This window comes from Bacillus rossius (assembly GCF_032445375.1).
Source record: "Bacillus rossius redtenbacheri isolate Brsri chromosome 4 unlocalized genomic scaffold, Brsri_v3 Brsri_v3_scf4_2, whole genome shotgun sequence".
NCBI lineage: Eukaryota > Metazoa > Arthropoda > Insecta > Phasmatodea > Bacillidae > Bacillus > Bacillus rossius.
Window position 1 is genome coordinate 47,348,062 of NW_026962011.1, and position 18,281 is coordinate 47,366,342.

The 18,281-nt window shown below is 34.7% G+C and overlaps 1 protein-coding gene across 1 annotated transcript in view; it reads left to right on the top strand.

Annotated features, from left to right (window-relative positions):
* LOC134541849 (uncharacterized) overlaps nucleotides 1-18,281 on the top strand; it is a 63,870-nt gene that overhangs the window by 24,279 nt on the left and 21,310 nt on the right. The window contains exons 3-5 of the mRNA XM_063385547.1: nucleotides 4,785-5,083; nucleotides 7,562-7,680; nucleotides 13,394-13,520. Coding sequence (XP_063241617.1) covers nucleotides 4,785-5,083; nucleotides 7,562-7,680; nucleotides 13,394-13,520 — 545 coding nt within the window. The remainder of the gene's footprint in view (nucleotides 1-4,784; nucleotides 5,084-7,561; nucleotides 7,681-13,393; nucleotides 13,521-18,281) is intronic.

Sequence of the window (18,281 nt, forward strand, 5' to 3'; positions counted from 1 at the left end):
AACTTAACTCTTAAATGTGCACACGTGCGCGCAGCTCATTATTCACCGCAGACAATCAAATCAAGTTCACATTCCCGTTAGTAATGGAAAGAAGTCAAGAACAAATAAATAGTGGAATATTCAACAAAAAAGCATAGAAAAAAATGTTCTTGGCTAAGAGTCTAATGGCAAACCATAGTTTTAAAGACAATAATTGTTGGTTAGATAAACTGGAATTTGAAGGCCACATATGGAAATAATAATTAGTTGTAACGACATAATTTAGATACCACTTTTCTGTAGCATTTCCTAAAAGAAGGCTTGCACGGTTAAAAAAGTTTATCCGCCTTTCGAAAGCCGGGTACCACGGCCAGTATAACAAGTATCAAAAGCGATGCAGGGCTCACCACACCTCAATAGTTCGTGAATTTTTTCAATTATATTGCCGTGCCTTTTTTTTTCTGAAAATTAAAATTAAGGTGTTTTGAGTAAAAGTTTGTTTGACATAACCACAAAGTACGTATGCCACACGCTGGAAATAAGCCGCACGACGGTGTCTTGTAGGTGTCTCGCGACGAAGTATTCGCATAAACGACCAGGGCCCGAACAGAAACCCGACAACGACTCTACACGTTTGGTGGCAGCTCACCTGGAAGTTGATTGGATGAGCCTTTCGCGCGGACGAAGGCTTGGAGGACTGCCCTTCTGTGAAGCGTTCCTTTAAAGAGAGAGCGGAGGAGATTCAGCGGACTAAAGTGGACTTGCGAGTTAATTAGCTTTGCCCACGAGCTGGTGGAAGGAAGGCTTACAAGTTCCAGGATTTATCCCCTTCTCTGGCAACCGCTTAGCTGCACTTCAACAACCCAGCTTAACTCAAACACGAAAACATTTTTTTTGTGTACACCTCGATACTGCAACTTGTTTTTAATCATAATTTCCTTTGTAGCAGGTATACAAGTTTTGATAAACAGCGAATAACTCTTATTAGGGTACATGAAACGTTAAACAAGAAGTTTACCAGTTACTGTAGACCAAACGGCAGATTAAATTTTAATTTTAAGGCGCTCTAGAACCAGGATTCTGGCACCAGAGCAAATAATTAGATACGACCTCGTTATTAGAAACAAACCCAACTCAGAATATCAACCTTGGTTCTTTAACCACAGACTTCTTGTGTTCACAGATATTTGTTTGTGTCATTACACACAGTCGCCGTTTTCGTCGTAACAGAGTTTTCTTAAACATTTCTTGCCACTGCAGATCTCTAGAGATAATTTGGGAATTTTATGTATTCCAATCAACAATTTGGTTCAATTGACTGAACCCTTCTTGGTAGGATAGCAAAATCCGAACATATATATATGTGTATGTGTTTGTCTGAACAACTGCCGAAATTTAATTAAAATAAAAACGCCAGTGTTTAACTTGGCGACGCTAATATTTCATTCCTCACACCAAAATGTTATAATTTACGACTACCATAATTCATTATTATTATTTTTTCTAATAACGTATAGTATGATTTAATGAAGCTCAACTGACTCCGAAATCTGGTATAGTATTTAAAGTTTGAATTTCAAACTATAGAAAGAAACGCTAGTTTGGAAAAAAGTCAGAAGACTATATGTAATATAAAAAACTCAAAAATGCATGGTTAAAAGGAATTTTCGTGTGTACTGACTTGGTTTTACATCTGAAATATTTAAAGCTGTTTTCGTATGTTCCTTCTAAGAAATATAACATTAGACATATTGGATTAATTTTTAATGAAAAATTTCCTGCGTGTTTAATTGCATGTTAGGCAAGATTCACTCCAGGTTAAGTATTGAATACATGCGTGTATTTTAATAGGGTATGTGTAATTGTATATGACACTACATATTACATACAATTAGAAGAGCATGAATGACACGAGATTATACTAAAAATCTTTAGCTAATTAATACATAAATGAGAGTCTGTCAAGTTAAAGTCGCATCCCTTAGAACACCAAATATCGCATGCAACGTGCTTTGTATTGGATACGGATAGAAAAGTGATGTGGCATATACATTCGTGATGTAAGCTTGAGAGCATATAGACAAGATTTTTTTAAAGTTTAATAGACGAGTAGACACTTTTAGTCAATTAGCTTAAAATATAAAAGACACGCGGTTATTTCAAGGTCTTTGTGGTAGAGCAATAATTTGATATAAATATTATAAGCTAGCTGAACGTAACTCGTGCAATGATTCGTTTTGTAAATGATTCATGTAATGGGGAATTTTGATTTAATACAATTTTTTGGACTGTTTGTCATGGGGAAAAAAAATCATAAATGCAAAATAAGAAATAAAAATGAAAACGTAAACTCACAGTAAAACAAGCCTAAATCAAATGATGTCAAACAAATAAAACCAACGATGGATTTAAAAAGATTTGATGTACAACACAACGACGACAGAACAGACGAACATATTCAAACATAAATCAGACCTTCCGTGGGAGAAATTTAGTCATTATGTTATTATTTTTTTTCATGACTAAACTTCTTACACGGAATACTTGTGCTGTCTGATTTTTAAGTTTGTATGTGTTCGTCTGTGCTATCGTCGTTGTTTTGTCCATAACACACCTGTTTAGGCTCATCGTTGGGTTTATCTGTCTGACATCAGCTGATTTAGGCTTGATTTCCGTGTGTTTATGTTTTCAATTTTATAACAATCTTAATTATTTATATTTTAAAATTAATCTTTGTCATTATTTGACATAAAAAGTAATTCTGCCAATGTCCTTGAACCCATGATATTGACAGATATTTAAAATTTGGGTAACGGGTTTTATATACAGTTTGTACAGAAATTCTATGTTTGTAATTAAAATTAATATTTTTCTGTAACAATCAATCCACCCTAGCACAAAAAAATTCTAAAAGTAAATAAATAAATAAAGTAAATAAATAGTTTGTATGTTGTCACAGTAGAATTGCTATGAGCCCTCATACAGAGAATGCATCATAGGACCCTGAAACAACTGCATGATATATTATGTGAATGAATATTCAGTCAAATGTTTTGCAGTAAGCCATGTTTAGTGCTACAATTCGCACGACTATGCACGTTAAAAAATATTTAGTATCCGCATGCATATTTTAATCACGTAAAAATAGCTGCCATGAAAAAAAAAATCATTTATTTACAAAAAATAACTGCGTACAACGTATCTTGCAAATGTAGGTTGCTGCATGGACTGATACGCATGAAAGATCCAGTGAAATTTCTGATTATCATTTTGGTCTTAAACGTTTTGTGTACTTAAGAAACATACGATATTAATCTAACTAAATCTTAACTATTCTACGATATAAAAAGTGTTTCTATAAATTTCGTAAGCATATACACATGATATGTATAGATGTATAACATTTGGCGAAACTGTTTTATTTGCAGTAAATACAAAAATATATTAGTGTGATGCAAATAATATTTTTTTTAATAAATGTTGAAAATAAAAATCCAGCTTCATCAGTTTACATGAAAATATTATTTATTGCATACCTTAGTTCAAAGTATCGATTAATGTATTTCACACAAATTAAACACTTAAGTTGCATTACTGTTCGCTTTGCATAGAGTGAAACTGTTGATATCATAGCTTAAGAAATAGTTGAATTTTTTTTTTTCATTCTAAATTATGGTGAATTCAAAGCTCAGATGTTTGAAAAATTATGTAAACTGTGCATTGTCAATGAGCTCATTTGGTGAACCCTTCTGGGATGGTAAGTACAAGTGGTTTTGACATGTGGTAAGTCACATTTGCACAAGTGTTTTTCTCTGCTTTGTGTGCTTTTTTTTTTTCTCTATCTCTCTCTCTGTTGCTGTCCGTGTGTTTTTTGTCGGCTGTCTATGTGTAAGGGTTGTTGTTTTCTCCAGGTGAGAAGTCAGTTCTGATCGGCGAGGGCTCCCCGGGATTAACCCCTAGGTCCTATCAAAGACTCTGATCCTTGGCGGCGCGCTCCCGGCCGCTTGCGAGGGAAGGTCACTCGTTTTTTCCTCGCTTCTATTCTGCCTGGGGTCGTCACCGCAACGCCGAAATACCGCAACGCCGAATACCATAACACCGAATGCCAAATTGACCGCAACGCCGACAGCTAGAAAAATGCAGTGTACCACAACGCCGAAAAATGTTGCTGTGGGGAGGGGGAGGGGGGCAGGAGCAAAATGAAAAAGAACTGAATGAATTTGTGTGCTAACCTTACCTAAACTAACCTTTGTGGCAGTCCTGCAATGATATTTTTCGGTGTTAATATATTTCGGCGTTGTGGTAAATTCGGCGATGTGGTACACAGCCAGGGGCGTAGCCAGGGGGGGGGGTTAGGGGTTAACCCCCCCCCCCTTAGCACCAAATCTTTAATTAATTTCTTATTCATCACTCAAACAAATTTCATATTAAAATTAATAATTTTTTTATCATTACAATATTTAAATTTAAGAACCTAAAACTGCTAAAATAGCAGTAATTACACCTTAAAATCCAAATTTTCCCGGGGGAGGACCCCCGGACCCCCCGCTTTAATATGGGGGGGGGGCCATGCTTCTTAACACCCCCCATACACAAATCCTGGCTACGCCACTGTACACAGCAGTTTTCTAGCTGTCGGCGTTGTAGTCAATTTGGCTTTCGGCGTTATCGTACGTTCGGCGTTGTGGCATTTGGGCGTTGTGTTGCGTCCCCTTCTGCCTGCTGCTCGCTTGCGTGTGCGTGGTCCAGGGCTGGTGTGTGTGTGTGTGGTTCCGGCTCGCTGACCGGGTCCCCCGCCCGCGCAGGTCACAACATGTCGCAGGCGGACGGCAACAGCACGGAGGAGGGGGAGAGCGCGAGCGGCGGCAAGGGCGCCGCCGGCGGCTGCTACCGCAACTACGAGCACCAGTCGGCGCGCCACCGCCGCAGCGACTCGTCGCAGCGCGCTGCCTGCCTGCCCGCCGCCTCCGGCCTGGGCGAGCCGCCCCCGCCCGCCCCCGAGGCGCTCCTGCTGGACCTGCCCCCCGCCGCCGCCGGCGAGGAGGAGGGGGCGGACCCCGAGACGCAGCCGCTCACCGGGTCCCGCGGGGGCTACGCCTCCCTGGTAAGGACAGCGGTCCACCCGGCTGGCGGCTCCGGCATGTTAACCACACACCAGACACCGCGTACAGACCACCAGCCACGAAGAACCTCGTTTGTGCATGCGTGTCTGTTCCCCCGTCAGTTGTTTTGTTTTCTTTTAAATTCCCGAAGTAAACACAAGTTCATAAATACACATTGATGCAAACCATGCATTTAGAATGTACCTAATTGTTTTCAGATTAGTTCCCTGACGTTTGTTGAAATGCTGAGGTTTTCATGCACTTGATGACACATTACTTGCAAACGTGTCCATACGTTTTCTAAGGCCATAGATGAGTTCCTAAAGATATTTTAACTACAAATGAGCTCTTTCGGGCACATTTAGACTCTTTCTCTATGAGATATCCAATCATTTATTAGTAGTATGGCATTTTCACTATACGAACTATGTATTTGAGATATTAACCCAGTCAACTTAAAATGAGAATGTATAGGTTTGCAAGCCTTTAAAATATAAACTCTATAGATAGAAAAAAACTAGTTTAGATTTTTTCTCATTCATTTATGCAGATTAAGTAAGATAGAAGCCACGTTCTTACCGAAAATGATTTGTCAAAACCTGGGGCACACAACAGTCAAAACCCAACGTATGATAACTGGAGTTTTTCATAGCTATACACACGAGCATTAAATATGCATGCGAGCGAAGTTGACTTAAGATACATAACTCAAATCCCTCACATATTCAACCATTTTTAACCTGGTGGCCGTAATTTGTAAGACATCAGGCTCACCTGTCAACAGTCGGGACGATCAAAACTCTATTATGATTCAATGTTTAAGCACTAGTCGATACGTTAGTAGTTGAGAGTTCACGTTTATCTTGAATGCCATGTTGGCTTAAGCTTCAATGCATAACTTTTTGACATAAATCTATACAATGCATTTTATATAGTACTTTAATAACAGTAAAACAACTGGAAACTGGTGTGAGACACAAGAAATTTCGTTGAAAGTTATGATAAAAAAAAACTCGGAGCCTCTTGACACACGTTATCTCATTTGAAATTCTCGGCCTTGTTTATACTTCATATGTAATGATTTTAAGAGTATCACTTAAGTAAATAAACTGCTGCGGTTTCTTTTGCCATGCATATTATTTTCATGCGCCATTAGGACTGTTACTGCAAACTTCTAGATTAATAACGGGACTCTCTATTTGCTGATGATTATTATTCCCTTCATCTTTATGATATTGTTTACTTTTATTTATTTCTTACATTTATATGAAACACTATAGTATCTTATTATTCACCACTTTTAGAGTTCTCATCGAAGTTTTAAATAGCATTCTGTTTTTTTTTCTTTTAACTTACTTGTTTTATCGATTTGGGGTCAGGATCACAATCAGGCCATTGCGACATTTAAAACTATTTTATTAACATTAAGCACAGCAATGGAATATTAATGGTTAGGAAATACACTTGTATGTTCGCTCAAGTTCACATAATTTTCGCTTGCTTCAGAACTCACGACTCTCATTGGGGGAAAATGGTAACCTAAAAAGCTGCAATATATCAACACATGCACACAGACTGTGATATATGTAGTTATTTGCGATTAGATTATAGACATATGAAAAAATATAGGTACATTTATAACTCATTAGTATTTTTATACTATAAAGAAACCTAGGACAGGTGCAATTAAATTACGTCTACTTCTTCGACATTTATAATTTAATTAATTTTGTACCATTAAAATAGTTCCATTAATCTTTTTGTTTTTGTTCTATTAATAAACCTATTGAAAATTAATGATAGAATAATTGTGCTCGCTTTAGATACCTGTTTCATGTACAGTAATGTTGGTGTGATAACACAGTTTGACTATGTTCTACAGTTAATGTATGTATGTTCTTTGGTGTACTAGCATTTTACTAAGTTTTCTGCTAAAGACTACATGTAGTTACTTTGCTGTAATATAAACCTGAGCTTGATTTCTTAACTAAAACTAAAAATATGAAAATTTATTTTAAGCTTGAAGCTATTTCTGTAATACTTTCTTCTACAGCTAACTAGCACTTCCTTTCCAGTAGCAGTTTATACTTCTACTAATGTTGTTTGCTATGTTTGTTTCTGTCTTCATTTGTTTCCAGTGTTTAAATGTTACCCTCCCCCATTGCCACTTGTTTATGTATGCATTCATGTATCCTTTACCAAAAATCTCATCAGGGACCGAGATTATTTATTTAACTATCTTTATAACTAAATTGTAATTATAAATTTTCATAAATAAAACATTCACACACTTCATTTTCATAGAATCTACTTAAAAGTTATCTGAACTAAAGAAATTTTAATTTTGACCTTACGTAAGAAACCACATAATCATCAATAATCGTCTCGATCTAAAACTGTTTCCTCCCATCCTGTTCTCATGACTTTCGACGTACTATACACACGTTTATTCCTTTTTCTCTCGATCTCTTTTTTTGTAGGAAAACAGCAAAAAAGATGACAAGAAAATCGACAAAGTTGATGATTTGCCTAGTGAGTTCGAATGTTGCTTTTGCGCATCGAAGGTAGTATACGACGTTTCTGCTCTTTCCTTTACTCAGTGAATTATTGTGTTAGATATCCGTCCTGTAGTTTTAGAAGTAGTTCAGTTGCTCAGCTTGCTACCCATGTGATTTATAGTTTTCTATTATATTATAAATTATGGTCGACTTATATTAACGCATCTCTTTGACGTGGCTGTTCTCGAAATTTATAAATTACTTTGTTATATTTCATCACATGGCTAGCATGTTGAAGTAAACTCCGTGTAAACAAATATAAAAACTCAAAGTCACACGAATATGAAATACAAATCACTATTTTTACACAAGCTATTTAATAGTAGTGTTGATTTTTGTTAAAATAGTTTTAACTAGAAACTTAATTTTAAATTATATCTCGTATTGGAATTTATTTTACATAACTATAAATATAATTCAAAGCTATGGTATTTTCACTAGTTTGGATACATTTTAAATTTTTGCATGTAAGTTGTCTGTGAACTAAGTGCATACATATACTGAGAAAATTTTTTGTTGATTTACTTAAAATGCAAAAAATACCTAAAACATTAGTTAATTGAAATACATGATACTACAGCCATTTTGAATCACTGGTTAAAAAGAACCTTTAGCGAAAATTAAATTAAATTATCTAAATTTACAATTAATAGAGGCGATACAAGTTTGTAATATCATACATTTAGGAAAATTCAATAAATAACTGTCTATAATGAAATATGGGAACGGTATGTAATGAAAATTCACTTGCGTAAGTAACTAAGCTAGGTGACCTAATGGTTTAATGAACTTGAATTCAGGAGAAACCAGGATCGAATCTCAGACCAGATATTCTGATTTCTGTCTTCAATAGTTTCCCTAAATCAATCCAGACAAACGCTGGAAATGTTCCTTACAAGAGACCACCGCTTATTCCTTCTTCAGTTTCATCTGGCCTGACGTATAAAACTCTGATGAACTCAAGCCAAAATAAAATTAAACACACACAAGTGAAATTCAGTTAGGAAACACTAACACAATAGTTACAGTATTTCACGGTACTTAAATTGCTGATTGTCCAATTTGTGTTTGGTAGTAAATCATTCCTTTACTGAGAGATTTGATGTAATCTTAGATACAGTATTTTGCTTTAGTTAGCATTCATAGTATCAACACTGTTTTCTGAATCCGCAGATGGGGTCGGTGGGGTAGTCTGTCTTAAATCATTGGCTTTACGTATTGTGGTTTTAAGCTCTTAACCTTTTTCCAAAGAGAACACACAGTCGATTTTAAGCGTCCGTGGCATTCCTTTTGTAACCATGCTTTTTCAATGGCGTGCTTAAAATTACTTTGAAACTTGCCTGAAGCTATAATATAAAATTATAAAAACAAGAGTTTTTTTATTGTACATAGTCCAGTATTTCTTATTTCAAGTAGTTGAAAGTAAAAGTGTTAAAAATAAATAATTTTACTATAGAGTTTCCCCCTCCCCTTTTTTTTTTTTTAGAACAAATTAGTCTCTCAATTGTTCTGTGAAGGTTCATCGCGTCCTATTTGATCTCAGAAATTTACATTTTAGTTAAAAATTTATCTAACAACTTTTGTAGCAAATTATATATATTTCATGGCATGATTTCTGATGCTCACAACCAAAATCATTTAACATTTTAGATCAGAAGCATAGCTTCTATAAGTTTAAAGTTGTTGAAGAAAAATGTCTTAACGCAGGTGTATGGTAATCTCCTGTCAAACTTGACACATTTATTTCACAGACGACGCTCATGAAGAAACAATTAAAGAGAAAAAAATTTTTTGTTGTAAAATGATAAATTATATCAGCCCATAACAGTTGACCAAACCACTTTATAGACGCTTTAATTCATTATGATTATAAATGTTTCATTAATTTGCGTATACAACTAAACATATTAGCTGTTCATATTCACTCTTTGCTTACAGTACAAATTACAAACTTACGGTGTGTTTTCATAATGGGACTGGATTGATTCGCGGGTTCATTGACCTCTAGGATAGACTCCACAGTCTTCTTACATACTCGGGAAAATTTTAATTGGCTGCTGACTCGTGTAATGTTTCAACTAGTTAGTCGGCATTCGGCCCTTTCTGATTTAGGGTTTCTTTTGTCTCACAGTTCTCCAGATAAAATGTGGGGATCGCAGAAACGGTACGGTATACTTGTTTGGATGTTACCCTATCGCGAAATGTATCCACGAATTTTTCCGGTCTCTAGTGATTAGTTAATGTTGTGGAGAGTTACATTGTTGACGTGTTGCATGTTTGCATGCTGGCTTAGCGCATGCTATCTGTTGCTATGTTTCAGTGTAGTTCACTATGGTAAAAAAAAGCCTAAATATTAAATAATTTTTTTCCAATGTCAGGAATAAAATATGCTTATATATTAAACGCAATTTTATCAATAATATTTTACTGTAATTAGATTCAAAGTATAAGGTTTGTGATGACTAGCACTAAAAAAATTTCTACACCGGTACATACATGCTTCAAACCAAGTTACTACTACTGACGGCGTTGAGTTACCTAAGTAATGCTGTTACATTTATTTTCCCAGAAATACGATGAAACATATTTTGTAAACTTTGATCACAGCCACTACAACTTTCAACATTGGTTTTTGGTTTCCAAAAATAAATTGTGTACATTTGGAAGCTATTACTATTTATTACTATTTAAATGTAAATTTTTAAAACTAGTTTTCATTGATGAATTGTAGCGTCTGAAACAAAATAGTTTAAACAAACCAATATGCATACAATTAACATTAGTCTAGTGGCTTTTACACTGGATTAATTTTAACTTTCTGTTGAAAACTACAAAATGATAGTAATATTTTTAAGACGTTACTCTGTTTTTTGATAAGCCGTATCAGTAAAACCCAACAGATAATTTATTTGAGACAGAACTGGCTGTATCTAGGCTAAATTGAATTGGCATGCAAAGAATGATTTTTATTAATTACATATATGTCTGTACATTATAAACGTTTCCTTTAAAATCGACAAAAATATTATATTTCATTCCGGTTTTACGTTAAATATTTTCGTTGAATCTTAAAAAATGTTTCTTATTTTCAGAATAAACATTTTTTTAAAGTACCGTGAATACATAGATTATTTCAGAAAATATTTTTATCGTCAGTATCGTTGACATTTGTTTTATGCACACTCTTTTACTCTATACAAAATGGTCAATAATAAACTTGTTTTAAACCATTTTATTGAAGCTTACCTACAAAACATCTCTGTACCATCACAATTTTCTGAATTTTCATACTGTGCATTCTACGAAGTAGGGACCCCGATGACAAATATCACCCTTGAGAACACTCGCCCACTTAATGCTACGATTTTAAGTGAAGTTGTGAAAATTATTTAATGAAAGAATGTTTTTGTAATAGTTTTTTATTCGAAATGATATATTTACCAGACATTTAATCAAGAATAGATTTTACACCAAGATCACTGTAAAAATCATTCGCGCCCTAGCTTTAAAATTTCCGACTGTTCTGCTTTACGAATTCTTTTCCGGCAAAAAATATTTGACATTTAATGAGTTTAATGCAAGGAGAGTGCCCATTACTTGACAAATTTTTAATATGAAAAGTTTTACACTCTGTCATCAATGTTTAGGTGTTTGTATTTCAGGTGTTAGTATTTCGATAAAAACAGCACCGCAAAACTTATTATACTTAGCTATGTAAACGCTACTTCAACCCATATTTTGTTTAGTAGCTTTCTTTTATTAGAAAACAAATATTTTAACCCATGAAAATAAGCAAAAATGTCGACGAATGATAAATATGTATAAGTCACTCGTCAGTTATATACATATGCATTACCTGTTATTGAGGTAAAAAAATACTTTCTTATACTAAAACAGAATATATTGAAGAATTCGTAAATGAATTTGGTTTGTTAGAGATAATTATGCTTCAGTTTATAAAAGACGTCATTAAAGTTGAAGCCATTTTAATCATTATTATTTAGTGATTGTATAGACAATATGCTCGACAAACTTGTAAATGTGGCTGAATTTATACAGTCTAAATACATATATTTTGGATTAGTAGCTTGAATGTAAGTGGATACTTTGACAAAAAAGTATCGAGGCTTTATTTAATCACTCTGGATCCATGATATGTTTTCCTTGGGAGGGCTTAAAGTTTTGGTGTGTCAAGATCAACTGTGAAGATTTATAATATATAAACATCGAGTATTTTTAGGGGGGTTGGGAAGGTTTGTTCAAAACCTGTATAGGTAGATCAGTCAAATTAAAAAAATTTAGGCAGTGATTGTTAAACACAAAACTCAAGAGGTTAGCGTAAATATAAAAAAGAATTAATTACTGTTTTTATAATAGTAGGGCCTGATTTACCCGCACAACAGTTATTTAAATAAAGACCAACAAAGTGTTCAAATTTTTCAATAGTAAATACAAAACATTTACAGAAAATTCATTCTACGCTATTTCAAAGGTTATCATTAGACGTTAAATAATTCATTTTTCTAAATAGGGTTGGGAGTTGTGACAATTTTAAAGGAGTATCTCGCTACTATAAAATAGATTGATAGGGTCATACAAAACTATGCATATTGCACTCATTAATTTATGAATATTTATTTATTAATAAGTGTTGTACTCATTACAATTATCACTTTATATATCACTGCATTTCACTGAATACACTGCTATCACTCTCGTGATAAACATTAATTTCAGTTTATCACAATCACATGTGTTGATTGTGATTATTGCTCACCTCGTATGCACTTCACAAATTTCCGTATCACCGTGTTACACAATGGTAATTTTTGTTTACTTTGTTTATGCGGTAAGTGTACTTTCTGCTATTTTAATTAAAATAATGTTGTTTCAGTACAGATTTATAAATTATTTCATTTGATATTGTTTTATGATTTGTATTATGTGATATGTTTTTTTTTTTTTACTAAACGCTAACTTATCATTGTGCAAAACATTCAAGGAATACAGTAAGTTAATGTATGTGTTTTTGATTATATTTAATTAATAATTTTAAGTTTACCTTTATTTTTAATTTATACACAATACGATATACCTACCAGTTGCCGTGCGAAAAAAAATATCTGCTGATATCTCTGTGCACTAGTATGGTGATCGTTATAATTACGCTTAAAAATTGTTGCAAAAAAAAAAAAACAACGGGTAGTGGCCTCAGAAAATGCGAAAGTTATATTTGTCTTTTTTATAAACATACTGTTTTATTTGTCTTTAAAGCCGTTTAAGATTTTTTTTTGAAAATATTAAAGACATGAATAATAATTCTAGGCTAGATGCTTGGTTTCGTCAACAATTATTATTAGTGTATTTTTATAAAATGCTCTCGGTTTTCCATGTTTGAGTGACAAGAACGACAGAAAGTATAGTTGAAAACCAGTCTACTTGCTTGACCCACTATGTTTTATATTGGTCATTGAAGTCTTGCCAAACTGTTGAAGCGGAAAAATGGTCAAAACAATTTAAATGATCAAGTTATTTCTTTCACTTGGTTTTAAGTTAAAATAATAAAAAGAATATTGTTCGAAGGAAACCCTTTCGGGAGCGAGTAAACTAGTGTAACTGACGCTCGCTGAGCTGCTGGCAGCTGACGATAACTGCGCCCAGTGTAACCGAGGCTTCACTACCCGCTGTTTCAGTCCGCGCCGCGCCGCGCCCGAGCGCGCGGGATTCTGCGAGATGTGTGCTGATGCGTTGCAGGGTCGCAGTAGGCATGAGGAGGGTGGTTCGGGGGAAAACATCCCCTTGCACGCTCAGTGCACGTAGAGTCGCCCCCTCCACACGCGTGCCCCCTCCCCCTGTGACCGGGCCGGCCATCCACTCTGAGGTGAGGCGCGGACCGGAGCCTCCGCCAGGCATGGCTGATGCCGCGAGCTCGTGAGTAGGGGGAGTGCGGCGGTTCTGGTACACCTTCTACAGCGCATCCCACCTAACCTGAGCACCCGAAAATCAATTTACACAGGTCATAGCTTTCATCAACTGCATAAAAATTGAGTTTAAAGTAGTCTGGGAGGCAGCTAATTCGATTTACAACATAATTATAGGTTATTTTAAATTTGAATGTCTTATTGACCGAAATAAAACACAAAACATATGTAGTTAAAAGTGCTCAGGTGAAATGGAACGCACTATATACTTTCAAATCCGTCTTTCAGACTGTGATCCTTTGCATCCTGTATTCCGTCTGCGTACCACCACAATTCACGTAAAACTAACACTTTTATTTTAACACTTGTTCCAAATTTCCTTGTCCGTTATTGCATAGAATGAAATGTACCATAACCCCAATCATTCACCCTCTCACTTACTTGGTTATTAGTTCAGGTGCTACGAGAAGAATATCCGATGCTATTGATGTGTATCCAGAAATTTAATGGATTCAATTCAAAGTCAAAATACTATATTTTTTTGCGGCGTCTTTTGTTGGGCCACAGTTGTACCCATACGCCCCAAAGTAGTTCGTAAACCAATAACGAACAAACAGCGACAGAAAATTCGAATAAGTTTCATAAAAAATTAACTATGAACTATCTTATTTCGAGGACAGCAGAAATTAAAAAAAAAATGACTGAGGTTCAAGAACACATAGCATCATCAAGGATAGCTTGCCCGTCGTTGAACATGCAAAACTTCCGTGATTCCAATCATCAGCCATGCCTACAGTGACGGCCGACGGTTGTGTTTATGTTCGAGTGTGCCAAACTGTGAGCAAAACCTCCCCACCCACCGTTATTAACCGTTCGCCAGAAACTAACTCCCACGAACCTATACACTCACAAAAGTGCTACACACTCCTTGCTCCAACAGCTTGCTTGGTTCTTGTGCGATTCCTTCTCTTCCAGGAAGCTTTTTTTTCCTTTCCTCTACACTAATACAACTCAGACGAGGAACACAATAAATAATTTGTGAGGGGTACATGCCAGTTATCTCATATCATGTTATTTAAATGATTCGTTCAACGGGGAATTTTGATTCAATAAAATGTTTTGGACATACGCCATTACAGTTTTGCACTGCATGTTGTGGAAAAAATTCAAGAATGCATAATAATAAATAATAAATAAAACATAAACCCACAGAGAACAAGCTTAAATCAGCTGATGTGGAACAGGTTACCCCACGATAAAACTAAACAGGTATTATGGACAACACAATGATGACAACACGGATGAACACATTTTAACTTTAAATATCAGACACCACAAGAATTCCGTGGACGGAATTCGGTCGTGAAAAATTAACAGCACAGACGAACACAATGAGCTAACAACGCATGACGTGACGATTTCAACACGAAAAGTAAAAGCAGACAGGCAACAAAATTAATATCACTCCGTCAAATATCACTTGTTTAGAAGAAATAGTTCCTGTTCAGCTCAAAATGAGTTTTTATTTAACCAAATTTATTAAGAAATTGCGGTTGGACCAAGAAATTTGGATTTAAAAAATGCTGATTACTGTGTAAATTTTCACAAGAGGTTGAAAACAGGCGTGTGTTACCCGTGCAAAAACAATTTTTGTATTCAAATTACACTTTAGGAAAACTCAAGTAATAAAGATATAAGGTAAAAATAAAAATCCTAGCAATGTGTAACAGAAAGGTATCTGTGATACAATGGCATAGTGCAGCATTCTAAAAAAAATTTAGTGATTATTTTATGTCGAGTTAGAAACCAATGGTAGGATAGCTCATGCAAAAAAAGTTCCGTTCATTGTTAAGATTAAATGGTTAACTTCTGTGATGTTTGGGCCAGCGAGAGAAGTGCCTGTGATGGTAGGCAACCCGCTGTGGTGTGCTGTTGTCCCAGTTGCAGGTACAGCATTCACGCGGCGAAATCTGCCGCTGCTGGAAGCGACAAGCCGCCTGCAAGTCACCCTCTCCACAAGGGCTTTAGTCTGGTTCACACGAGAGAACATAAGTCTTAATATCATGATGTACCTTATAGCGAGAAGTAGTTGTCTCATAAAGTTTGCTCAACGACATGTAGACCAGATATAGAATTATCATCGAGAAATAGATAGTGACCACTAGGGTTTATTTTTAAAAATCACAACATAAGCATGAACGTGTATAGTCGACTGTAGGAGATCTAATACACGCATAAATAACGATAAGTTAAATAGTGAAATTAAATTGTATGTTCAAACAAAAATATAATTGTAGTCTTTGCGGTTCAGTTTTAAGGGACCGTTTCTTTGAAACAAAGCATGATGATGATGATGATGATGCAACTATGTTTGATGGCATGACATCCTAAAACTGGATTGAATTTCCGTGCATTGCTTAATAAAGTCTGCACCGTACGTTAAAATAAAACATTTAATATGTGAATGAATTCTGCTGCATGTAAGTTCTGCCTTATCATATGCCACTACGTGTTCTTAAACCTTTCGCTATACTCATTTGATACGAGGTCTTTGAACTGGTTGTAACCTTACCATTCGTTGTTTCACAATGCAGCTATTTTTGTAAGTAAATCCTAGCGCAGTATTTCCTCAGTTACTAAGAAAACTTATGCTATTTATCACTCAAGGCTGCCTGAGAATTAATAGCAACTATTTAATTAGTCACCTTTTTCTTCAAATATACTTAAAAAGTTCTACCATATTAACATTCTGAAGAATTCTTCCAGTATTTGTGGTATGTAAGATCTAAACTCAGAACATTTCTTTTAGTAAAGCCATACATTCACAATTCAAACCAAATCTATTCACATATTAATAAAAAATCACTTAAAATTATTGATAGTAACTTACAAAGTGGATTTGTTTGTTAACACTTATATTAACAAGTGTTAATAAAATATGTTGTTTATTTTACACTATTATATTATGATACGTCTATTTTTATAATGTATGAATTTTATTTTAGTATGTAACTTATACACTTTAAATTGTCAATTCATAAACAAAGAAAAAAATATTTTTTACGTACATGAAAAATTCTGTACTTCAAGAGAGGTATACATTAAAATTGTAGTTTACTCTAGCTACACTTTCGTAGTATTTGTGTACAGTTGAAAGACCTCGTCAGTGACTTTTTTCCGTTAATTTAAAACTATATATTTTTTTCCCTCCCTCCTGCATACGCCACCCCTCAAACCCCTGCATGGAAAACTTCAGCAATCCCAGTAGACTGCTTACAGTAGAATTACTTAGATATGTATTAGTTGAGATGTCCTTAAAAATCATTGCAGTGTTTTCATGTTACAGTACAGTCCAGTACATTTAACATAACATACTTTTACATAAGGCTGTTTTTAAATGTACATAGATGTAACATTAATGATGTTTTTTAGTGTAAAATATTAATGGTTTCGCATACATTGTTAATTTTATTGTTAAGTCAGTAATTACTATTTAAGAACCTGGAATCAAATGAGAAGTTTATAGTTATACAAAAAAAAGGTTGACGATGCTTCGGTTTGATTAGCAAAGAAAGCTGTAGTTATCGAGTGTACATAAAACAATGACACAAAAATAATTAATGGATTTAAATGGAAGTTATGATTAAAAAGTAATTATTTTAAAAGGATTTTAAATTACAAGACTGCAAAGCCTAATTATTTGTACATATTACCATTTTGTAGACTACTTTTACAGTATATCTCTCAAGCGTTGTTTGTTTTAGTAACTATTTCACCCCTAAAAGGGAAAAACTTTATGAACTAAAAGCCCTGAAAGATTAGGTTCTATGCAATTCGAGGAGATTTTAAATTCTGCTCCCAAGAAATTCTTTTGAACATGAAGGCACAGACAAATTATTTTTTCTTTGTTCGTTTAAGTCTTAATTTTGTGCCACGAATTAGTACTCGCTTTACTATATAAACATTCTGTTATCTTGCAAACAGCTCAGCAATTACCGACGCTACAAGTTGTGTGTCGTATTTTAATTTAAAGATGATCTCTAACTCATTAAAACTTAAACAGAGCGTCTAAATCCATGTGTCTTTGAAATCAGCTTTACAGTTTAACACTAGCGGACCGATTTATTGATATCAGTATTCGAATCTCGCAAGCCGCTGACACATTTTGTGATATTATTTTATGCACACTTGCTCTTTTTTTAGCATAGCAATTCTCAGTGCCTGCAGATCTAATCCAGTATTAGTTGGCAACAACTATTTTCAGTGTCTCTGTGCTTGACAAAGAACGAGTTACTACGGGAAGTTGTAAAACACATTTGTTCAGATACCATAATTGAATTGGTACTTCACATTGGTTTCAGCAAACTGTACTTAAAGCACGCACGTGTAAAGTGCAGTTGATTAATTTAGATTGTCAAATAACTTTCACATTAACGTTGGAAGGCGTGCATATTGGTGCAAAAAGTTTCATTTCGATGCTTTATTAATTAAAGTCAAATTCCATGTTTCAGGCTTAAGACTGTTGGAAATAAACCCCAAAAATTTCATGGCAGGGAGTTTCCTGAGAAATTACATTATTTATTGGAACATTACATTATAAATAATTTTATGTGTGTGATACTTTTATTTTTTTTACAAGCACCGTGTGTTTAAAATGGTTTTCATTTTTTTTAACAAGCGGGTTAAAATATAATGGTTATATTGTTGTAGTAACTCGTTTT